We start from the raw sequence: 20225 nt of genomic DNA, 5'->3' as shown, positions 1-20225 counted from the left end.
GAAGCCCACAGTATAATCTATGCTTCCAAATATTTCCAATGAAAGAAAGTCTTTAGAAAAATATGTATCAGTAAAATAATAATATGACCTCAATACACATTTATATTTACATATACATATTTAATATATGTATTATATTCAAAGCTGCAAAAGTACTTCTTTAAAGAAACCTAGAATATTAATAAAGTATTATAAAACTAAGTGAAATGGTCTGTTAACCACATATAGTAGTTACTATCAGTGACAACAGAACTGTCATCACAATAATTTACCTTTAAGTAGAATTCTCATCAATAGCATCGTAAATGGAACTCACAGTCTCCAAGACTCTAAGACTCTAAGTTACATCTTTGTTCTAAAAGGGAATTGACTAAAGTTGTAATTTGACACATTTTGCATCTTTAGCTAATTGTTTTCTTTTTCATTTTCTAGGAATTGCATCATCCTCATATTTAAAGAAGGATGTAGCACCATCCGCATGTTTGAAGAACAACATGAATCTTCCAACTAAAAGAGAAGCTCTAGTTCACTCTGTAATTCCCACCATAACCTTTGTCTGAAACTGACTCACAAAGTCTTACATTGCAAAAGAGTAATGAGTCAGCCAAGACATACTGTTCTACAGCTACTGATGACCCAAGAAAGCAATCACACCTAGCCTTTTGACCAACCATTGATGAATAAAAACATGGAAGCTTTTGAGGGCTAGTATATGATTGTTGTTTAGTCGCTAGGTCCTGCTAGATTCTCTGAGAGCCCATGGGCTGCAGCATGCCATGCATTCCTGTCCTTCACTATCTCCCAGAGTTTGCTCAAATTCACGTCCATTGAGTCTGTGATGCTATCTAACCATCTCATCCTCTGCCACCCTCTTCTCATTTTGCCTTCTATCTTTCCCAGCAACAGGGTCTTTTTCAATGAGCCGGCTCTTCACAGCAAGTGGCCAAAGTATTGGAGCTTCAGCTTCAGAATCGGTCCTTCCAACGAATATTCAGGGTTTATTTTCTTTAGGATTTTTGGATTCAACCCTTAATTTGGTTAAAGGCTCTGCCACATTGGAAGAACAGAGTCATCTAGAAAGCATTACCTTAGAGAACATGGTTTGTATCCTTCCTCATTAATGGGGCTATCTCCATAAACAGAGACATTTAAAAACCCAGTCCAAACAAAGTGCTCAATGAATGTTTCTGTATTTATCAGAAGTAAGACTTGGGATGTCATTTGGGTATTCTGCAAACAGAACATCAATCACCACGTTGCTCCTTGGTTATACAATCTATGAAGATGTTTCCCAGTAGGTTCTTGGGGGCTGTACCTCCAACTGTTGCTCTTCTTTTGAATAAATCATATCACCATAAGGTCTCCGGAAATACACTGATAATTCGGGGGTGAAAGAAGTGCCTTTTGAAGGCTTGAATTATCTGAATAATGAACAAATCTCCACGTCTAATTGAACTCAGCCTGAGCACAGGCTCAGACTTCAAGCAAACTTGGTAAAGCATTTCCAGTAGAACTCAGGCAGGCCAGATGTTTTGGAAGCAGAATCGCAGTCATTATGCACATGCCAGCTCCTCCTCGCTCCACCCGAGGCCAAGACCCTTTCAGCAGCACGAGGCCTGCTTAACGTATGACTTTGGCCGCCTTACTGCATGGCATCCCAGCACCCACGCAAGCATTTCGGTGATTTTAAGCAAGTTCCACTGACAAGGACGATTACATGGAAGCCAAAGAAACTAGTGGGGAGAGCACATTCATCATGAGATATAAACTCTGTCTGCATTTCCTAAAATGATCTCAGGGTGGGAGATACATAGGGATTTACAACTCTGGGTTAAATGCAGGAGACATGGGTTCTATCCCTGGGTCAGGAAGATCCCCTGGAGAAGGAAATGGCAACCCACTTCAGTATTCTTGCCTGGAAAATCCCATGGACAGAGGAGGCTAGTGGGCTATAGCCCATGGGGTCGCAGAGACAGACACTACTGAGTGACTAACACTTTCTACACTTCACATGAGACAATGAGCACAACTTATACAAACACTGTAACATAAATCCCGAAGTCTGAGTTGACATGGTCCTGTGGTAAATTAATGGTAGTGCCAGGTTTTACTACTTTTCTGAGGTGGAGGTTGGGTGTGATATGTGATGTGTGTGTGTGTGTATGTTTAGAAGGAGGGAGATGAAGGAACCTGTTAGGGTGGGCCACCATCCTCCACATCCCCATACCTGACACAACAACTGGTTCCCCCTCACACATTAGAAATTCATCCAGATTAAGTGGTTCAGTTAAAACCAAATGCACTCTGGGAAAAAACCTGAGAGTCATTTACACCTTTTAATGCACTACTCTGCTTTTACAGAAAGGTGTCCTTCCCTCTTAATTAAAAGGATGCTCGTTTTCTTTGGGGAATTAGATGGGTGATCTCTCAACACAGAGTATTTCCATGAAGAGAAGATCTAGGTAGGAGAAAACAGTAAAGATTTCAGCAAAGAGAGAAGAGGATAACGGTGAGTGCCTGATGTGTGGATTATGGCAGGACCAGTTAAGGAAAGACACGTCAAAAATAAAATCAGGGAGTCCCAGTGACACGATCTGCTTTCTTTAAATTTAGTTTGGGTTTGGTAACAGTTCCACACATGCAATACTGTTTTATCTCTCCTGACATGGATGTAATAAGTTGTGAATACCTGGCCTAAAGTCATCCTTCTACAGATTGACATGTATCAATGTGTATCTATAAGTGTGTGTATCTTTCTATATTAATATATAGATACAGAAATATATATATATATATATATATATATATATATATATGAGAGAGAGAGAGAGAGAGAGAGAGAGAGAGTGTGTGTGTATTTGGATAAACAGATATTTTTTATCCTTTTTTCCCTACTGGAATACAAAGAGAGTTCTCAACTCATACTGTAATATATATTTCTTGCCTTGTGAATGCAGTGAGAACATCCATATTTGTGCTGGAGTAGCCATGTTCTAACACATGGTGTGCTTCAGTAAATATCAACCTTAAAAACAGAAGTAGATGAAGTAGTAGGTCTGGCCAATTACATTGTGATCTGAAAATACTAGTGATTTATTAGTTGCTATTAGCTAACCAGCTGATCTCTATTTGATCTGTGTATTTATTAGTTATAAGCATTACGCCAGCATGTATTGTTCTACTACAGGAACTTTTTCAGCCTCTGCCTTGCTTTTTATATGAAAATACAATAAAATAATTTGAGTTGTGATTACTTAAAAAAAAAAAAAATAAATCCTGCAGCTGGAATTAAATTTCACACTGAAATTCAACCTTGAAAGGAACAGAAATATGAAACTAATGCAAAAAGTGCAAAAATTTCCATATTCAGGTTAATGTTTAGCAGCAGAAAAGAATAACTTTTGTTTATCTCTGAAAACAGCTTTCTTTATCTAAACAAATGACTAGAATAAGATTAAGAAAAACCTGTTTTGGTTTTTCAGATACACACACATATTCCAGTTTCCTTTTACACAATGACTTTTACGCAAATAGGTACCACACAATCTCCTGACCTCTTTTACCATCACACCCGGACAATGACAGTTCAATAATTGAAATGGTACATATCGGGTATATTTGATTTTAAATTGCAAAGTTGGTCTCAGGCCTATTGAAATGAAAATGCTTATGATTCTTTGTTAATTCCAAACTGATCAGATTATTATATTTCCTACCAGTTTAAAAAAAAAAAAAGTAAAAGGCAGGTGAAGCTAATTATATCATTTTTTATTTCCTTGCCATATACATTGCCCAATGTAGTTTTTTTTTTTTTTTTTTTTTTTTTTTTTGCATTCTCTTCTGTGACCCTCCCCGACACCTTGATTTTAGTTCTTAACCTGGATTCTTTCATCCATAACATGGGTAATGAGAAAACTCCAAAAATGTTCCTTGTGGGACTGTTACACTAAAAGTTACATAGGACTAAATCCCACGTGTCTTCCTTTGCTCACCATGGAGACGGGAGATTCATTCACTGCCCTCAGCCAATTTGAAATCCAAATATGAAAACAGCCTTATGGAATTCAGACAGATGATTCTCCTTCATAACTAGCAGATGCAAGAAGAAAAAAAAAGACTAGTATAATTAAGCTTTTAACTTTGATCCAGTGAAGCTGTGAACACCTCATTTAAAAATACATATAAAAGCAGCTGAAGCACAGGTGTGGCAAGCATATTTGCACACCCAGCACAGGATGGCAGTCAACCAATCAGCTGGCCAGAAAAGTTTCAGCCATTCTAAGGCAAGAATAAGGTAAACTGTGAATCTGAAATATTACCAGAGTCTTGTTTGTTCTCAGTTGGAATGAGGAGTGCTCAGTGGTTTTCACTACATCTTTCTACTGGACACTTTAGAAAAGGATTGGGATCACTTAGGGGGGTAGACTAAATTGCAGTGCATTTTTTAATGAGGGTTGGAAGTAGTTTCTTTAATACATTTCTCGATATATGCATCAGTCCATTATTCATCTTACAAATATTTATTGAGGACTCATTATGTGAATATCAATTGGCAGGAATTTGTAGAGGATGCAAAGGCGTGAAATTAGAAAAATATAATCAAATCTAATAAAGTGGTTAGCTGAGAACACTGTTTTGGCATTATACAGACATAGATACACACACACAGGGGCTTCCCTGGTGGCTCAGATGGTAAACAATCTGCCTGCAATGTAGAAGACCTGGGTTTGATTCCTGGGTTGGGAAGATCCTTCGGAGAAGGGAATGGCCACACACTCCAGTATTCTTGCCTGGAGAATTTCATGGACAGAGGAGCCTGGTGGGCTACAGTCCATGGGGTCACAAACAGTCGAACACAAACGAGTGACTAACACTTTCACTTCATATATTCAGTACTTATTAACCTCATTTTAAATATACTTTCAGACATTAAAAGAGAAGATTAAGTGCAATCTGCAGTTTCAATTTATTGCTTAAATTTCTTAGCCCAATTTTGCTTCATCATTCAAATTTCTGGAGGAAAAATAAGATCAAAATTTGAATAGTGCCTAATGTTTCAGAGAAGTTTGCTTGAAGAAATGAGCAAGCTTTTCCTCACAATAACAAAATTCCTTTACAAAAAATCCTAAGGAAAAGAACTGCCAAAAAAACGAATGCAGCTTTGTTTGTTTTTGTAGTCATCGTTAGCAATAGACATAAAGGTTTTCCTTTTTTTTTTTTTTTTTTGCAGCCCATATGGAAAGATCATCAACACATTCTGCCTCTGGGTTCTTTGCCAAAATACCATAACCCACAAGCCTTCTACCTTAAACATGAAAGGAAAGGTGTTGTTCTGGTCAAATAAAGAAATAATTTTTACTAGCATACGTCTAATGTTAAAGCTGCTTAAATCCTGCCAAATACATTAAAACAACATCTGTAAAACAGATTTTCATTAAATTGATCAGGTTAAAGTTAAGCAGCTAGGCAGATGATGTTTTAAGCTACCCCTTAACCTTTAACCTCTAACCTCCTTAAACTGGAATAAGGACACACACTTCTTTGAGGTAAGACTGCTTCAGGTTGATCATGTAAGAGGTAAAGTGGCCCATTCAAATTGCCCTGACACATCCCCACATTTGGGAGTGTTATGAATCAATATGCTGTCAATGAGAACTGGTTTTCTCCCAGCCATGTATTTATCTGTCTTTTCACTGCTACTTGTCACTTTCCCTTAAAGTCTGAATAATTCACAATGCAAAATGATGTATAATTAACCTCCTAATGAAAATGAATTTTATATAAGCAATTATTGTCTAGTCATTAGCTCACTGTTTTAAGTCCAATTTTAATATTTTCACCATATTATAAACCATCATTTTTTCCAGGCCTAGGCCAATTTGTTAGGGTCTCATTTAAAAGCAATTAATGTTACTTATAGAGCAATTTTATTTTGCCTACACAGGCTGACCAAGCTTGCTAATGTCCTCATTACTGCTCTTCAAAATCCTCTGGATCTGACACACGGTTTCTGTGAATCAGTTTAGAAACGTCATCCTCAACACACTGCTACTCTGGAGGAATTTTTTCTAGTGACTGCTAGAATGAATAAATGCTTTTTGAAGGCTGATGCAAAATAATAGAGTCCAGCTGCCCAATACTGAGTTTCAATGGCTCCAATATTTATCTCTTTAATCTTTTTAATTCAAGGTAAGCTTGTTCACAGTGTGTTTTTATTTGTTTGCTGACCATTTGGAGACATTACCCCACAAGGACACTTAGCTATTTAAGAGATAATAAAGAAGATGGTGGGGAGAGTTAATTTGTATATGACACAACATTTTGAAGGTAAGAGTATATATAGCTGGGCTTCCCAGGTGGCCCAGTCGTAAAGGATCTGCCTGCAAGTGCATGAGACACAGGGTCAGTCCTGATCCAGGAAGACCACATATAATGCAGAGCAACTAAGCCTGTGCGCCTCAGCTATTGAGCCTGTGCTCGAGAGCCTGGGAGCCACACTACTGAATTCTCAGCACCCTAGAGCCTGTATTCCACAAGAGAAACCACTGCAACGAGAAGCCTGAGCACCGCAACTAGAGAGTAGCCCCCACTCACTGCAACTAGAACAAAGCCCACACGGCAATGAAGATTCAGCACGGCCAAAAATGAAATAGATAAAAATTTAAAAGAGAGAACATATAGCCTTTGGTTCTGGTATCTCAAGCTCTCTCTGCTTTAAGGACCTATTCATAAGCAAGTTCTATCTCATCTGGTTGTTATACAATCAAAGACAAAATCCAGCCCTCTCTGAAAGGGAACTTCAAGGGTAACCCTGGCACCTAGCAAATTGCTCTGCAGACAGTGAGGGTAGTCAGTCCATATTCATGGATAAACTTAACACGCACATACACACATGCAAATAATTGTCCGGCAATGAGACTAAATAGCCTTTCCTGAGAAAATCAGCAGGAATGCTCTACCTTTCTTTAGCTTGCCACATGAGATTAATAAAGCAGAAAAATTTGTATATTTATATCTTCTATTCACAACATGTTAATTTAAAGTGTTAGAGCTGTGTGAATATAAGCACAGTTCATGAATATTCTATATAGCTCCCAGGGTCGAGATCTATTATTTATTCAAACTTAATGTGTTTTTTTTTTCTCCCAGGTATTCTAAAAGTTTTAATAGATAAAGTATCAACAGAAGAAAAGTTGACAATTGAACAGCTGTCAGCTGTTGCTGTAAAAGCGATGAATTATAATCATTCTATTCTGTTTTCAATACCATCGACTTAGACGTTTTCCATCTTATGTGAGGGCCTGCACTCCCCTCAAATTGTGTAACCCAAATCTAATGCTTTCGTTATTGATCCACAGAGCACCAACATCACAGGCACAATGTTACAAATTCTCACACCACGACTTTAGGTTTTCACGCTCAGTACATCAATCCAGCATTTGAACTTCAAGAAACAGCCCAAACAAATAGTGGCAGGCCAACCCAAATAAATAATGCCTGCACCTGCCCCAGAGAGCCACATTCTGCTCTTTTTGTGGTCTGTTTATAGTTTGAAAGCATATTTGAAGAGTCGCAGGTATCATAATCGCCGGGTGACTCCTGATAGTATAGTTATCACTGATTTCTAGTATAAATCAATAGATAACACTTGCAAAATGGATTTTACAATCATATTAGAGCTTGTTACAGTGACTAATGGTTTGCAATATTTTCTGAATTTTAATATCCTCTGGACAAAAGAAGTTTTTAATAAGTTACCAAGTTATTCATCATAGAAATGAATCTGTTCCCACTGTACATGAACCAAGACAACCAGGCCAACCCAGTAAACAAACTGCAGAAAATAAATTATCCAGTAATTAGGGTTCAGAAGAAGTCAAGTCAAGGTATGTGACAAATAAGATTCAACACTTGCATGTATTCATTACATCTGCAAAGCTTTTTCCCCTATAAAAGTGTTATTTGCCATTTAATGAACACTTTTACCTGTGCCACACCCATAAGGGGATGGGATAAAAACATTACTAGCTTGGGAAGTCAGGCAAAATAACAACAGAGTTAAGCAGAAGACTTTCAACTGATCCTAAGGGAGGGTGTCTTTTTACTCAGTACCACCAGAAACTTTCAAGAAAACACACACACACAATGTTTGGATCATCCTTGTTTGTCACCAAACAAAAGATGATGCATTCACAAGGCAGTGCTGTTTTTGTCCTCTGCTCCCTGAAACCATTCATACTTAGCCAAGAGTGTTGCTGGATTGTTGTTTTTAATCAATCAATAAAAAGAGGTTTAAGAGTATTATTTTATAGGTGGAAACACTCAGAAAAGTGATGTTATTTCAGGGCAACCAGCAAAGTGATCAGTCCCACAGAGACAGGTGTAAAAGGGACATACAGCAAATCCTTTAAATAAATTCTCCAATTCCATCTATTTCAATAGACTCTGCATTTAGTAACGTGAAGCAGAGACTGTGGCTCTTGCCCTTCTTTTTTTTTCCCCCTCTCTCCTTTTTCCTTAACTTATAGATCTGCGCTCCAAGCTCCGAAACAGTTAATTCCCTCCTCCACTCTGTGCCAAAAGAAATGGATGTCACTGCTTACCTTGTAGAGCTTCAGGGCCGCCTCGTGCCTGTGATTGGTGGTGTGCAAGCGTAATTTGTCCACGCTGTTGGTGTAGTAGTCACAGGCATTGCACTTGAGGTGAACGGGGTTGCCAATGGCAATGCACTTCAGCCTCCATTCATTACTTTTGCCCCCTTCTTTAATGTGAGCCACCAGTTGATATTTCTGCATATGTTTATCAGTCTTGCAGTGAAGCTGGAAGTTGGCTTTGAGCTGAGTGTTGTAGTTACAGAGCTTGCACTGGTAGATATCTCCAATTACAGCCCTCCATTCCTCTTCAGGGAGAGAGCGTTCGCTGCTCACATGCACGCTTAGGGCCTCCAGGCTGTCAGAGGTGAATTTGTTGCAAACAGCACACTGGAATAGCTTCAGCGCTGGGTCACTGATATAAGGTGACAGCTCTCCTGCAGTAAGGAGGGACAGGTCATCACCTATTAGCTGACCACTGGCAAGCCGGATTTCAGGCGGCAGCTCATTATTTACTACAGGAAAAAAAAAAATTAAAAGGAAAAATAGAGACTGGAAAACACAGCGCGCACAAAGGAATCTGTAAAATAAAGTCTTGACAAGGAATGTGCTTTCTCTAGAGCTTAAACTATAAAAAGCCGTAATAGGATTGAATCAGGATCAATTACAATCATCCCTTTCAACTTCTAAATTCCCTCATCAGATAGCTTTAATTACTCCTACTGGGCATGATGTCATTCTGAAATTTGTATTTTCGAGGGCAGGAAAGTGGATCAATACCATAACAAAACAGTCACGTGCTTGCAATTGAAGCGCCCAGCTAAACTTACACAAGCGCTAATTGTTATTTCGCAATTTGTCGAAAAGCTTGATGAGATTTGGCTAATACTGTATGCATGCCTGTAATCTACTGCCAAATGTCTGGGATAAGGTAATGGTATTACTGTTCCTTTAATTATCTTCAATCACAGACACGAAAATCTTTTCCCAAAAATATTTCATGAAAAATAATGGCATACCATTCAGAAGCTCAAGTTTGATATCTTAGGGCATAATTGACGCTATAAACCTAGGAAGCTATTGCTCAGGATGCCAGGCAATTAATGCCAATTAGTATTTATTCATCAGCCTATTGCAGGCAGACAAAGTTTGCTAACTTCTTTTCTGCTCTCCTGGGTCCCTCAACTCCTTCCTCTCTCAAGTTAATTCAGGTTTGAAGCAAGACACAAATGGTTTGATTATCCAGCTGAAAGGGAAAGTCCCTTCCAGTAAACTGTCCCCAATTTGTCGGCACTCACCACTTTATCGGGGTGCATCACGTCAAATCAAAAATGTGATGAGAAACTAACAGCAATGCAGAAAAGCAGTAAATACTGACCAAGTCCCGGGGCCAGAGCGGCCGCCGTGGCAGGGTCCAGCTGGAATGGATTGAGCATCAGCTGTGGGTCGCCAGGGTTCTCCAACTTCATCCCCGTCAGGCCTATGTTCTGGGCCAGGTAGTACTGATACAGCTCGGCCTCAGCAGGGGCGAGGCCCAGGTGCAGGTTATGCTGGATCTGCTTCATGTTCTGTTGCAGAAGCATCATGTTGTGCATGTGCTTCTCACTGGTCATGTGAATCCGCAGGTTCCTCGCCACGTTGGTCTCGTAATCACACACCTCGCAGCGCCAGGTGGGTTTCTGCTTAGGTTTGGATGGAGAGGGGGTCCCGCAGCCACCGAGGCTGCTGTTGGGGGCTGGGGCTGAGTGGCCAAACACCTGCTCCCCGGTGCCGTTTTGGAGATTCTGCACGTTGTTCAGGTGCTTGTCCGACTGCATATGAATACTGAGGTTACCTTTGGTAGTGGTAGAGTAGTTACAAACCTCACAACGGAAGGGTTTATAGCCACATGTGTAGCTCTCGCCCCGGGCGAGCCTAGGGTGAGGCTGTCCAGTCTTACAATAAACACAGGAGCCTCCCGGCTCGGGGTGTTTCTCCTTCATGTGGGCTTCCAGAGTCTGCTGATACTTGTAGTGCCAGTTACATTTGGGACACTTGAGGGTTTTGCATGAGTTCCTTGAGTGCATCATAGTCATGTGACCCCCAAGAGACCGCGAGGACCCCAAAACCGTGTCGCACTTGGGACACTCGATGCCACTGCCTGGTGAGCCATCTCCCCCGGGCCCGGGAGTACCCGGGGCACTCGGGGTGAAGCCATGCTGGTGAGGTGCAGCCGAGCTGTCTTCATCCCCCCGGGCTGTCTCGCTCAGGTGAGTAGCCGGGGCACCCTCTTTACTTGCGCTGGCTTCTGCCAAGTCCTTGCCACTGATCCCATAGCTGCCTGACACACCCCCACCAGCCCTGACGGTGGCAGCCTGTTTTTTCTTTTCTGGGTCATCAGAGACAGTGGCCGAGGAGGACGAGGGGCCCTTTTCAATGAATTTTAGCACACTGGATGATAAAGGAGAAATGCTTTGGTTTAAGAGAGGGAAATCTTTGTTACCGATACTATCGGTGAGTTCCCCTAATACTTCCTCGTCGTCAAGTTCATTGGAGTATGCATCCTCTTCGTCCTCATCTCCTGCCTCAGTGGGTTCGCTCTTGACTGGACACTCCCCGTTGGGGTGTAAAGCGTTGTTCTCTTTTGGCCTTTCACAGTTGTTCTCTTGGTCTTTGCTCTCTGACATCTTGCTAGACTCAGACGATGAGTGGCTGAGGGAGACGGAGGTAATTGGGGTGTTCACTACTAAACTAGACAGCCCCCCCAGAGTCACTTCAGCCTTTGGCATTTGGGTGATCCCCAGCGGCTGCTCAGCGGAGCCGGGGGTACTCGGGCTCCCCTTCAAGAAGGCAAAGCCAGCCGGCAAAGAGTCACCATTTTCAACATGAAAAGCGCTCCATAAACCGCGGAAGGTTGGGTCGGGTCCTATGAGGTTTGTAGTAGAAAAATGGGGATAAACAGAAGTGGATTTTTTTGGTTCCAGAAAGCTTATAAGAGGTTCTTTGTCTTTGCCAATCCCCTGTATTATGGCCGAGACGCATTTGTTACTAAGGAGTTTCTGCTCCTCCTCGTTAAGGGTCATCCGATGGTCATGCACAGCATGGGTTACAAATGACCTGATATAACCGAAAGACAACTTGCACAAGAAACACATTAAAACAGGTTTCCTTTTCCCATCGCTAACACAACCATCGAATTTGGACAAGTCCACATTATTGGGGACATCTTTGGACACACAGGAGTTTTTGGCTGAGCCATCACTGGTTAGATAGTCTTTCTCTCTCTTGTGTCGGAGATCGTAGACACGGAAACTGTGCAACACAGGACCGACTCCTGCTAGTGCTGAGGTATTTGGGAAAGCCTGATCGGCTGTAAATGGTTTCCCGAGGGATGAAGCGATATGAAAAGTGTTGATGATCTGTGGGTAGAACGACAGAGGCGCAGAAGCAGACTGATCACCCTTCTCTCCGGCAGACGCCAGGGAGTCCAGGAACATCGCTGTAGAAAAGAGTTTGCTGTTTGCTCCACTCTGTGCATTCTGCCCACTTTCTTTGGAGTCCTCGATTATATAAGCTGACCCATCAGGCTGGTAAACGATCTCGCCTGTGAGATTTTCCACGTCACTATCCTCTAACTCGCTGATCTCGCTCTCGTTGTCATCCTTCAGGACGGGAAGGCGGGCATTCGGGCAGTGGTGTTCCATGTATTTCTGTAAACTGGGAAAAGAGGTGGCACATTCGTTGCACGGGATCTCCTTGGCTGAGGTAACCTGAGTGGCAGCTGCATTCTCGACACTGAAACCCAGCAAGACTTCACTTTTGCGCTCATCCGTTTTCAGGTTGTCATCTGTGGAGCTGTTTGCCCTGTCAGGCTCCATTCCTGCAACTTTCTCTGGCACCTCATTATCAAGTTGTGCCGTTCCGCATAGCTTTGATGTGCTCTGCCCATTTTCCTGCCTTGAGATAGGAGGGGAGTCACAGGTTTCCATGGCAATTGCTACATGGGGATCTCATTTCATCCAGCCTGTCAGGGACCTGGATAAAAAATAAGGTGAGAGGAGCCATTTTTATTAAATAATGACACAGCTCACTAATAGCCCATCACTAATTTACAGCTGCTGTAAACTTGACTATCTAAAAAGGTGAGGGGGAAAACTTAAAACCAGTGTACCTATCTATCACAGACAGACTTTGTATAAATGTAGCAAAATAATGTAGATAGCTATCACAGACATGCCTAGACATCCGGAGTGTTTTTGAAATCACCCTGAGCATTCATCACAAATCTAAAATTCGTATCAGTAAGCTGTATATTTTTTTCATTCCTGTTTTCTGAAAATGGATATAATATATGTAAAAGCTTTAAAACCCCCTTTACTCTAATAGAAATGTAAATGGCTTTCATAGACGACAGCAGGAATAAAAAGACAACACAAATAACTTGTAATTTAAAATTTACCTTTAACTTTATCAGGCAGTGAGTAGAAGTGGGGGGTAAGGGGAAGTGGGGGGGGGCGAGGATATAAGGGTGGGAGGGAGACAAACCATAAAGGAACCTTAAAATTAGAAATATTACAGTCACAGGCGGCACAGACCAAACTCTTCTCTGGTTTTCATTTTGCCAGTAAATCAGCTTACTACAAATCTTCCTTGTGTGAAAGCTCTCAGCAGGTATCTGGCTGGCCCTGATTAAGCACCAATCACAATTCTCTCCCACACTTCGGTCACCTCAATGGGCACCAAAACAGAAATTAATATTTACTGCAACCGTTCCTCCCATCCTAGGGGACAACTGTATTCACTCTGCTTTTTCAATTTTTTTCCCTACTGCAATACATAATGAACACCGTTCCAGATACGATTTTGATGTTATCAATCCTGGTTGAGTCGCCCATCTTTCAGCCACGGCCTCAATCAACATCTCCCTTGGCTTAACAAATCACATGCAAGCACATCTGATGAAAATACTTCCATCATTTTTTTTTTTTTCCCCCAGGCAAGCATCTTAGACTGTAAACTCCCTTTGTTGAGACCAAGAAGCACTTGGTCTCATAAAAGCCGTATCAATTTCAGGTAGCAGGGGAAGGTACCAGGAGTGTGTATGCCCACTTGTGGTGTGTACCTGCAAACCTCAGCTACTGGCATAGCAGCCTGATTAGGGCTGACATGTCTCTGAATCCCTGCACATCTCTCCATTTGCAGAATGATGGCACTGTACACAAGAGTTGAGTGGTCTGAAAGTTTAGTGCTTCTTTTCAGTCTGCAGAATAGGCACTGCCTTGATTTATCAAAAAGGTAAGCCATCTTCTTTCAAATCTCAAAACTGAAGGGACCCAGAACTTCAAGGCAAATAGCCCTCTCACATAGATGTATCAATACATTCAGGTATCTTGATGATTTCTGAAATGAGGAAGGCGGACATGACTATATGCATGTATGCATGATAAGTCACTTTGGTTGTATCCAACTCTTTGTGACCCTATGGACTGTAGCCAGCCAGGCTCCTCTGACATGGCTATACTGCATTAGTTATTACACTGGGCAGGATGGACACACAGTGATTCACTATGGACTTCCCTCCCACCCCTATAATCTATTACATAGACTTCGCAGGGGCAGAGAACTAAGAAGGAAACAAAACCCTGGGCTCACCAATATTACTAAGCATTTTAGAAATTACTTTTTAAAAGTTCTTCTAGAAGAAAGACATCATTGGAGGTCAGTGGCATATTAAGTATGAAGAATAACTTCTTAATACTCTCTTTACTGTAATCAGATTTCATCTTGCCAGCTAAATCAGAGAGGAAGTGTTCAGTTTCAAATATATCAAAAGAGCTGCACAGATTGAAAATGAAATCAAAATTCATTTTGGTATCTAAGATGGTTAAAATGACATTCTAATTGCACACGAATCAAACATCACAAAGCGTGGTGTGTAATTTTAATTATTGAGGCGCTCCAGGTTAATTATCTTCATGGCATGCATGCAGCTTTTAAAATCCTCTGAAATAATCTGATAAATCACCATAAGCATGAAAACCTAATAATTCTCTAATTAGTCCACAAACATTCATATTTACCATTGCATTTACCAAATCTGCACCATGTATAAACACTGAAGGTAGCCAAAATGTCTAAAATAAAGTCCCATGCCAGACTAAAAGGAATGAGGAAGGCAGGGAGAAACTGGAGGTTTGGAGGGGGAGCAAAGTGATAACACTGAACTAATGATCCTAGATAAAAATATCAAGTTCTAGGACTCAAAGTAGCTTTTTTTTTTTTTTTTCTCTCTTTCTTTCCTATGATGACTTAGGCAGCTATGTGGAAGATTATTCACCTTAATTACAAGAGTGAGAAAAGTTCTCAAACAATTTACAGCTTTATAAAGGAGTTTCTGAGCTATTCTTCTTATGTAATTCCTGTTTTACCTATACCCTACCTTACAACAGTTCTCAGCTGACAAAAACACTTACTAAAATTATGACACAATGCTAAATGCACCTCAAATGAGTCGTGTTTAACGCACAGTTCATAATTTTGTCCAGATGCCAAATGGATTCTGCAATGTATCATCAGTGTCTCTCTATATGAAGTATTAATAGATCCTACCTTTTTATTTTATCTTCATAGGATCAGGAGTAACTATCAAAAAGGACTTTATTGATATGAGACCAAAATTATGGAAACTATACTACAGAATCAATCACAGGACAAAGCCATGTGGTAGGACATACTCTGTTACAGCACTCCCACATAACTTTACACAAAATTGCTTATCAAGTTCTCATAAACTACACATTAATCAGAAACTAGTAAGTCTTCTCTACAATCAAAATAGTAAATATTCTCTACAAATTTATATTTCATTCCAAAAGCAACAGTAACAAAACTATCTGAATTGATAGAGCTAGTAGTAGATGACCTGATTTTTACATTTGTAGTTATATACTATGACCATGTTTACCAGCATATTTTGATGGAATCACTTTAGTTTGTGCAGTTAAAAAGTTGTTCAGATCAATATGTACCAAGACACTAGAGATGATGCTAAGTGATTTCACTGTCACCAGCGTCAGACAAGATCTTTCTTTTAACAACGTGACCTATTTAGGAAATTTACACTAAAGTTTATAAGTTCCAGTTAAAAGACCACAAAGACAACCATCTAACTTATACCAGAGTATTCATTCCAAAATAACTTTATAACAAGTAGATGCACTATAAAAATTGCTTCACCTGTTAAACTGTTATCTATTTAGTCTTCACCAATTACTATTCTCTACTACCAAACATTCTACTAAAAAAAAAAAAAAAAAAAATCACCCAAGTCCTCAAGAAATCTCAAAGAGAAAACCTGATACAATTTTAATGCTAAATTCAGAACAATACATACTAGCTGGTCTCTAGAATACATGTACGCAGTTTTGGGTATTCTCAGCAATTCACAAGATCAGTGACTTTGATCATGTAAATCCCTTTTTGGGAACTAATGGACAACATGCAGAAAGGAACTTTTATGGCTCATTCTGCCTTACTGTCATCCTACAGTCACTTCTGCCTAAACTCTGCTCTACTAAATGACCAAACCCACCTATGAGGAGCCTTGCTAATGAAAGAGGGTGCTTTCTGAACAATAGGCAAATTCCTCTGCATTCAGAAGGCAGGGCTCCCATTAGAACCCAAAATCAGAGAGGCCAGTTTTACCTCTGTTTTTTAATTGATTGTCCCAGCCCTCCTTGGTGACACAGTGAGACAGTGTTTGTGAAATGATTAAAAAGAACGTGATCTGATCAAGAGGACAGAATAATGGGAAAGGAATGCTAGGTTAGCCACTCAGCAAAGTGCTGGGAAAGAAGACAGACCACTGTGCCCTTTTGCCTATTGTTTTTATTCTCATCCGCTCTTTGCCATGTCGTGATACTTGGAGTCTTTATTTCATTTTGAACGGGTTAAAAGTTGGTCACGTAAAAGGGAATTCGGTAACAAGTCACAAATCCTAAAAATGTATATATATATATATATGTATATATGAAATAAATAAAAATCCTTGAATTATATCAAGTTTCCAAAAGGTCATCACTGTCTCTGCTGTGGCCTTTTCCCCAATCCAAATCCTCTATCAATATGTCATAGTGAGTTAGCCAAAGACAAAAGAGAGGCGCAGTGTGAAAACGGCACATATATCTAATGCTGACAAAGCAATGAATAGACCTTCACAAGTATAATTATACTTGTTTATTTGTTGCCACGTTCAGAGAGCTGATGAAAAAAATCCATCAAAGTGGTATTATGCAGACACCAAGAGCTTCTTTTCTTCGCTCGCTAAAGCCACATTGAAGCTTAAATTCCTTATTGTTAAATTCAGAAGAAAGAAAAAAAAAAAAGATTTTTGGCTGGATTTTTTTCTTTTTTGCATCATTTGCTGACAGATCTTTTGTGTCTTGGGCTGTATTAGCTCACACTGCTACCTCATTTTTACCCATGTTGGAATTCATAATTACAAACTACTGTACAGAAGCTTTTAGAAGGGTGTGGTGTGCTGACCAAGATGAGAGAGTAGTGAAATTGGCCTTTTCTCACAGTCTGGCTTTTGATATATCAAAAATACAGGTAAAGTACCTGTGTAGAAGCATCAGTTACATCAGAATGCATCTTTGATCTCAGTCTTTTAAGTCAGTTGCTGGTGCTTTTCTTTACTCAGCTTTCTCTGCAATTTGCTTATTTTTGGATCTGTTTAGTATTTCATAAAAGACTGCATAACTTCTTTCCCATTTCAGTATTAAAACATTAGCAAGAAGGGAGGCAAATGCAAGGATGTCAAAGGATTGAAAATACTAAATAAAAAGATTTCAAACCCAACTCTTAAGGGGCCATTATGTTCCAATAGACACTAAATCACATAACTTAACAAAAGCACATTTTTAGAGGTGGGGGAGGGGCAAATAAGCTTTTTTTGTTATTGTTTTTTCTTGCAGGATAGAAATATATCAAAGTAAAAGCAATCTGCATAGTTAATGTTTGTGAGCTTTACAATTTAAAACAGAAAAGCTGTAATTTTTCTTTGCTGGCAATCTGGAAACACTCTGGAGTTAATTACAGCTGATTCGGAGTGAACCACACAAACAAAGACCAGTCTATGTCCAGACAATTATACTGCATTAACCAGCTTAGAGCTTCCTGCTGATGTTTCAGGGCTCTTCTGTTACACACTTCTACCTTCCCAGCACGAGAGAAAATGCTTCTGCAAGAAGGAATTAATGAACAGAACTGCAAAAGAATGTGTGACGACCTCTCCTGACACGGCAAAAACTTTCCACCCATGTCACGACAAAGGGGAGAAGGTAATTAAGTTTGAATAGAAGGATGTAACCAAATATAGTAAGCACCTAAGCCAGGCAGAGTTTTAAAGAGGGAAAGTTGACAAAGACAAACATGAGTGTGTAAGTCAACGAAGTCCCCGTTTTCCTCTTTCTTCTCATTAAAACCTAAATCAGCTATTCAACACAGATTTATTTCCTTCTCATAAACAGGACGCTTAGAATTGATATTTCTGTTTCTTGTTTTTTCTTTTTCTTCCTATGTTCCCCATCTCATCTTCCCACATTCTCTCTCTCATCTCTAAACCTCTGTGGACTTTATATGACAATCACAAATCATTAAACACATGTGTTGGAGAACTGAAGAGGAAAAGTACCCCTTGCCAATGGTTCTGATAGTTCTTAATTTGATTAGTTGTGGGAAATAGGAATTTTCCTCAGTTTTCTTCGTGACTTTAATCAAACTCCAGCTACTTTCCTTAGAGAGAAATCAATAATCTCTCCTTAACCAAATTACACCATTATATGACTCATTTTATTTGTTTGCTTCAGGAAAATTTCATAATCAGTGAGCAAGATGGACCTAATACTTTAGCTGTCCTCTGTAAACAAACTTTGGTCCTTTTAACCAATCTAGTTGATTTCTAATTTTCTTATTCATTCTAATTGAAAATGAATAGTTAGCATTGGTGTGAGACAAGGACATGAACTGTAATTACGTTCAGTGCCTCTTTCTGATTCTTCTTTGATACTGTTTTGCTAGTATTCCAGCTGACATTGGGGCTTTGTAGTGATTGCTTCATTAAAGAGTAAGGATGTCCTAATCAGCTAAAGCATTACTAGAAAGCTGTTGTTTGCCAATACTGTGAGAATATACTGACTTTTTTTTTTGCTTTCTTTACAGTAGAGAAAGATACCTCTGAATGCCATCACCCAACCATATACTTAAGTATTAATCATCTTCCCTTTGTCTCATCTATGGAAAGTTGGATTAGAGTTAAATGACTCTATGAGCCTTTTAATTTTTCTTCCCTAAATAAATATTAATCTACAAATCAATCAATGACTTTTATATTAAAACACGTATAAATATACTCTCTGGAAATACTAAAAGGTTATGTAAATTATAATCAGTTTTACAAAACATCTCAATAATAGACAGAATCATTTTCCCCTCTCAAGTCTCTGTTCCTCAATCCCAACTATAATTGAAATTTCAAGTAAATAAAACTTTGAAATGGAAAGTTTAAACATGGAACCGTTTAGTTTTCCTTGGGAAAACATGTACTGGATCAATTAGTTTTAGAAATTTATAAATAATATTTGCCATGTTTTGTATATGTTTATATTTCTAGTCTTTAAAATGTAATGGACTAATCTCTCTGGCATACACCCAGTTTAAGTATTTAATTGATGATGCTTTTACATTGTCGCATAGGGACATTTAAAAATTTTATCTTAATTGGTTTCATTAACGTAATTATAACTATAGAATATCTGACTTCAGATTTACCAGACTAGTGAAAGCAATTCCACAATACATTTTTCTCATATACAACGTGAAGACAATATATCCTTATATATACATGCATTTTTTTTCTGTTTTGTCTATTAAGATACAAAATTCATTATTAAATACTGACAACTAAATATTTAAAGGAGAAAACAACTGCTTAGTTATTTGCATTTCATGATTCCCATCAATATGATCTCATAACCAACATAACAGCAGTGTAGTAGTGTAAGCACAATCTTTTTTTGAAAAATGTCATTCCTTGCAGGCTAAACCTACCATAATTATCTTCATAAAATTAATCACAAGTCAGGTATTCCAGCAAACATTCCTATTCCCTGAGCAGTGGTTTCAATGATTTCACATGATTTCAAAATAGTTTTAATGAAGAAAGTTATATGTGTAATTTCTTAAATCACTACCAGTGCCTCTTACTATCCAAGACTCTTAATCTATCAAATACAGTCTCTTTTTATATCCCATGTAGATATTTTAAATCATGTTATATTAAAAACCACATTAGGGCTAACATAATAGAGAACCTAAGTGGAATGCCAGGTTTCTTCTGGATGAAATATTGGCAAATTTATGTTTGATCACTCAGATTGGTTGGTTATTTTATTTCTATTATGAAGAGCCTTTTGTTTGCTTTCTGTGTATGTGTGTGGGGTGTTTTTCTTCTTTTTTGGCCTGAAAGTTAATTTGACTGCTGTCCATAAGTGAAGTGAGCAATTCAGTAATTAACTTTTGTGTTTTAAATGTATGAACTTTAATTAGATTTCATTATAAACAAACAAACGTCAGCCATAATTATAAGCTCCTTGG

At 39.1% G+C, this 20225-nt stretch overlaps 1 protein-coding gene across 2 annotated transcripts in view; it reads right to left on the bottom strand.

Moving 5' to 3' along the window:
• ZFHX4 (zinc finger homeobox 4) overlaps window positions 1-12559 on the bottom strand; it is a 185487-nt gene extending 172928 nt beyond the window's left edge. Inside the window, exons 1-2 of one of the 2 annotated variants that reach the window (XM_068983986.1) lie at window positions 9970-12559; window positions 8604-9106 (exon numbers count right to left, since the gene is read on the bottom strand). In XM_068983986.1, the coding sequence (XP_068840087.1) occupies window positions 8604-9106; window positions 9970-12559 (3093 nt within the window). The remainder of the gene's footprint in view (window positions 1-8603; window positions 9107-9969) is intronic. The other variant, XM_068983987.1, reaches the window with a different exon arrangement.
• Window positions 12560-20225: the final 7666 nt, after the last annotated feature.

Source organism: Capricornis sumatraensis, chromosome 11 (assembly GCF_032405125.1).
Source record: "Capricornis sumatraensis isolate serow.1 chromosome 11, serow.2, whole genome shotgun sequence".
NCBI classification, from domain to species: domain Eukaryota; kingdom Metazoa; phylum Chordata; class Mammalia; order Artiodactyla; family Bovidae; genus Capricornis; species Capricornis sumatraensis.
Note: the sequence above shows the minus strand (reverse complement) of the source record. Positions and strands in the feature narration are given on the sequence as shown.